This window comes from Stegastes partitus, unplaced genomic scaffold, assembly GCF_000690725.1.
Source record: "Stegastes partitus isolate 25-593 unplaced genomic scaffold, Stegastes_partitus-1.0.2 Scaffold248, whole genome shotgun sequence".
NCBI classification, from domain to species: domain Eukaryota; kingdom Metazoa; phylum Chordata; class Actinopteri; family Pomacentridae; genus Stegastes; species Stegastes partitus.
Window position 1 is genome coordinate 357210 of NW_007577979.1, and position 5116 is coordinate 362325.

General features: G+C 36.2%; 1 protein-coding gene across 1 annotated transcript in view; it reads left to right on the forward strand.

The window, feature by feature from the left end:
• Nucleotides 1-481: 481 nt before the first annotated feature.
• Nucleotides 482-5116, forward strand: part of ttr (transthyretin (prealbumin, amyloidosis type I)) — a 6224-nt gene continuing 1589 nt past the window's right edge. The window contains exons 1-3 of the mRNA XM_008281864.1: nucleotides 482-571; nucleotides 3348-3487; nucleotides 3586-3721. Coding sequence (XP_008280086.1) covers nucleotides 506-571; nucleotides 3348-3487; nucleotides 3586-3721 — 342 coding nt within the window. The 5' untranslated portion in view covers nucleotides 482-505. The remainder of the gene's footprint in view (nucleotides 572-3347; nucleotides 3488-3585; nucleotides 3722-5116) is intronic.

Genomic DNA, 5116 nt, shown 5'->3' on the forward strand with positions numbered 1-5116 from the left:
CGAAAGAGGTTGATGCTCCCTTGTGGTTTCTGATGACCCCAGTCAATGGCATTTTACATGCACACCTATTTATTTATCTGTTTATCGCTTTTGGTAAGCACTTGTTCATATTATTTTTCATATTGCTTATAATTTCCCTTATTTCTTCTTTCTTTTCTTTTCTTTTTTCCCCTTATTTCTCTTTATTTATTTGTATTGGTTTAGAACTGGAACCTCAGTACTAATTTCATGCCATGTCATGTGGAAATGTGTCCTGATATGACAATAAAGAATCCTTGAATCCTTGAACAGCAGTGTCTCCTTTGGTTTGGTACAAAGCTAATTTAGTCTGAGTTATTTATTGTCTAGGTATTGATGTCCTTGGAGCTGGCAGCAGAGTGGGTGACGGGGGTGGTAAAGGAACAGTGGGTGAGAGGCAGTTGCTGTTATAAGAGGCCAGAGTGTGTGGAGGCCATGCGTTAGAACATCAGTGACCTCTATCAGTCTTGCTGTCCATCAGCCAGCCATGCTTCAACCACTGCACTGTCTGCTTCTAACTTCTGCTGTGCTGCTCTGCAACACTGCACCCACGGTGAGTGTCCTTTTATACTTACAAATGTTATTAAATTATAATAAATACTACTGAATTATAGTAAAGTTCTGTACTTGTGTCAATAGACAGTGTAAATTGTGAGGTTACAGAAAAAAGAAATGATCTCCAAACCAAAAGTGAATATACTTCATGTAAAATGAGTTCTATGTGAGCTCAATTAAATGTAAAGTTTACATCAGATACTAACACATTTTTTTCATGTAAAATGTCAAGTTGATCCCTGGGGAACATGGTAAACTAAGGAATGTAAGGAGCTCTCTTAAATGTCTTTGGTGCTTGTTTTGCAGGACCATATTGTTCTATTTTAGAGATGAGCTTTGATCCAGTTTCCACTCAGATTACAGTGTAGGAGTTAAACATTCAGGTGAAACTGATGTACCTGAACACACCATGCACTGTAAATATGTTTAAGTTCACTCATCATAGAAACATGCGTTTACCTACTCCTTTAAAAATGTGACTAGCAGCACTTCAGTTGATGAATTAGTTTAAAGTCATCTTCTGAATTGTGAAAGTATGAAACTCGTTGAGTAAAATTAACAAACTGGTTTTAAAAAAGTGTAATAAATTTAAGATGTTAAGTTGAAACAACTAGTCACACAGGGAATGGTTAGAGGCAGACTTGCTTTCTATTACATTTTTTTAATTTCAGGAAGTTTCTTCTTCTTTTAACATTGAAAACTTACAACCTGCTGCTAAATCCATTTTTTAGTTAGCACAAAGGCAGTGTGTGAGACCGCTCCTGGTTATAGTGAGATAAACTGTAATTGTATTGGTGTCGGCAAACTTCCATCATGTCTGTTTTCTCAAAGCACAAAGTAAATATGAGTCTCGAGCAAAGCTCATATTCTAGTTTTGTTTCTTATGAATTGAATTCAGTGAGTTGGGTGGACAATCAGCTGCCCATTCATTAAACACATTAGTTTAGGTCAAAATGCCTCAAGTTATTACAACATGTGCTTTTAAGTTCTAAAGACTGAATTCTATTTTTTCAGATTCAACTTTAGTTTTCACTGTAATAGTTTTAATTTGATCATATTTTGTTCCAGATCTTAAGTTAATATGCTGTTTCATTTAGATGTTTATGTATCTAGCATATATATTTAAATTGTGTTTTTATGTAGCCTATGTATGATCAGTAAACTACTGCTACAACAATTTTCCTCAGGGGAATAATGTCAAATGTAATCTAATCTATGTAGTCTGAAAATAATAATGAGCTATTTTAAGTTAAATTAAGTTTGGCGAAACTCAGACATTTACATTAACTACACTAGAAAAGAGGAGTTCATTTAGTGAAATGTCTCATCCATTTTACAGTGTGGTTAACAAACAAGTGCCCTGCAGCTAGCAGAGGTTGCTTCTTGTCTTATTTTAACATAGTCTAGCCACTGACTAAAGTGGTAATAGAGAAACTTCTTAGAACACACAGCACACATCGACCAGATCAATTTGTGGAGCAGAATTCAGTTCAGTGACCTGTCTTCTCCTGGACCGCCTGGTGCTCGGCTCATCTTCTGCTGTAAGCACAAGAGATAACAGTTCTGTGAAAAGAGTAACAGCACAGATGATATTTGCAAAGCTCACTGAGTTGAATAAACAATGTTGAAAGCATTAAATGGAATGTAAACGCGCAAAGCTAAATGCTTGGTTTGAAATTAAATACAAGTATCACTGAACCAAAGTGTATTACTTGACTCAAACTTATACTAATATAGTAACATCACAAATAATCATATCGACTGTTGTCTATTTTACACTCTTATGTTCAAATGGTTTCTGATTCATGTAAGTGCGGTATATCTATGGGTGTAAAAATAAATCATCTTCCTGGTTGTAGTGACTTGATTATAGTACTTCTTATGACTGTTTAACCAGTATTTTGGTCACACAGCAGAGGCTAGTTTTAAACCAGGGAGGAAATAATAACCTTCACCGATCTGAGAAAACAAAATGTGATGTACAATGGGTCTTTTACCTTTGAATTACGAGCCTGTGGGACTGTTTTCGTGTACACAGCTGAAGTGGAAAATTCTTCAGTGCATCTTTAGGGATTGCTCATTGACGGCTGTTTAGAACATAGAATTGAATCTTCATCGATCTGATTTGACTGTAATAAATGAAACAAAAGATTTTTTGTTCTGTGCTGAGTTTAAGAAAGGAAACTGCTTTTCACCAGCTCAACAGTTGGCTATGAATGATTTTAGTGAAAAAAATTGAGTCAATAAAAAAAGTGTGAGTGATCCTAAGTGTAGCTGACTGTTGCATTCAGTGAGATTCAGTGAAATGCCTTGTATGTTGCTTTGACATGTTACTTTATCATCCAGTATTACTTCTAATAATATTTAAGACCACTGTGTTGTACAAATATAATTAACTTTTAAGCTCTTACTTTATAATATTGAGAAACCATTAAATGCACATTTTATGAGATATGTTGTTTACATTACAGTCACACACACACACACGACTGTATTTTCCATTTTAAAAGAAAAAAATTAAATTTACAGGCAAGTACAGTTAAAGTTAATATTGATTTTACTGGCAACACTATATAAATACAGAAAGTCTAATTATATTTTTAATTGGTGAACCTCATACTTTACAACAGACAACTATAATCAACTGTACAATAATTAATTGTTTCAATAAAATAAATAAAATACAATAAAATACTGGCAACCACAGCTGCCAGTATTGTCCTGCAGTTTTACAGGTAAATTTGTTACAGTGAGCCGTCCTGTCTGTGCTGCAGGAGAAACATGGAGGCTTCGACACCAAGTGTCCTTTGATGGTGAAAATCCTGGATGCAGTGAAAGGGACTCCAGCTGGATCAGTAGCACTTAAAGTGTCTCAGAAAGGTACTGATGGAGGATGGACTCAGATTGCAAATGGGTATGTGCTTTTTAAAGTCAGAAGGACGTAAGTCTCCACTGAATATCTTTGTAATCTGTACAAAGCATGCAAACAGATTGTACTGTTCCCCACTGTAGAGTGACAGATGCTTCTGGAGAGGTCCATGATCTAATCACAGAGCAGCAGTTCCTGGCAGGGGTGTATCGTGTTGAGTTTGATACCAAAGCTTACTGGAAGAATGCGTCGAGCACACCTTTTCATGAAGTAGCTGATGTGAGTATGAAAAATGCATCTGAACTTGATGTCACTACAAAAGTACATGAAGAATTCATGTAAAAGGAGATTCACTTTCAGTACCAGGATGCTGTAGGAATCCCAGTAATAACCGCTATGCAATAAACTGTAATATTTCCTGTGGGCATAAAGGCCAAAGGCTGAACTAACCAACAGACATAGAGCAACAGAGCCAGAACAGAAGAGCAAACAACAGATACACCCATAGAGCTACATAGGTTAACAGCGTGTTACTTTCTTGTTTGTCCTCAGTATGGATATACAGTGTCTGTTTTAGTTGCAATGTCTGTCTTATAAAGTGAAAATACTGCATGTTATGTACCCATGCTGTGTGAGATTTACAATTGTGAAAAGGGGTTAACAAAGTGAAGTAGATATCTTTTTATCTTAATTTTCATTTGTAAAGTTCTGTGCATCGGTTTCCACTGATAAAAAATCAATATAGCTCAAAATTGGGGTGTTGTGAGTACAGATCTAAATTTTTCATTTATGTAGTAGTTGGACATCCACACAAACACAGAATATTCATGAAATTTTTACTTGCTGAAACATTCACATGTAAAGTATATTTTGTGATTTACTGATTTGTTTCCCACAACACACAAAACTTGTGTTAGGAGCCACAAACTGAGTGCATCCGACAGTTTCATTCTATGGATACAAATCCTCCAAATAGCCAAATAGGAAAATTTTACTTTGTTATGAATATGTCCTTTTAAACACACACACACACACACACACACACACACACACATGTATATAAAGTATGTTAAATAGATTTTTTGATGTACTTTCCTAATATTAATGCATAGATTCTGAATCAATGATATAATAAAGAAATAAAAATAACAGGTACCAAATCAGTTCTCACTCAGGTCGTGAGGGGGCAAAAACCTATCATAGCTGACTTGGGGCGAAGTACAAATATGGAAACTTTTTAACATGAAATACCTTTAAATTTGACAAAAATAGATATATTTTTTCATGGGCTGTAAGGTGGATCGGTGGTTAGCACTGTTGCCTCGCAGCAAGAAGGTCGCCGGTTCACGTCCTGGTGAGGACACCCGGGTTCTTTTTGTGTAGCGTGGGTTCTCTCCGGGTTCTCCAGCTTCTTCCCACAGTCCAAAAACATGTTGAGGTTAATTGGTGATTCTAAATTGTCCATAGGTGTGAATGTGAGTGTGCTTGGTTGTCTGTCTCTAAGTGTGGCCCTGTGATAGACTGGCGACCTGTCCAGGTGAACCTGCCTTCACCCTAAGTCAGCTGGGATAGACTCCAGCCCCCCCACGACCCTAGTGAGGATTAATTTATAGAGGATTGTATAGATAATAGATGGATGGATGGATATTTGTTCATTGAACTTCAAGAAATAAA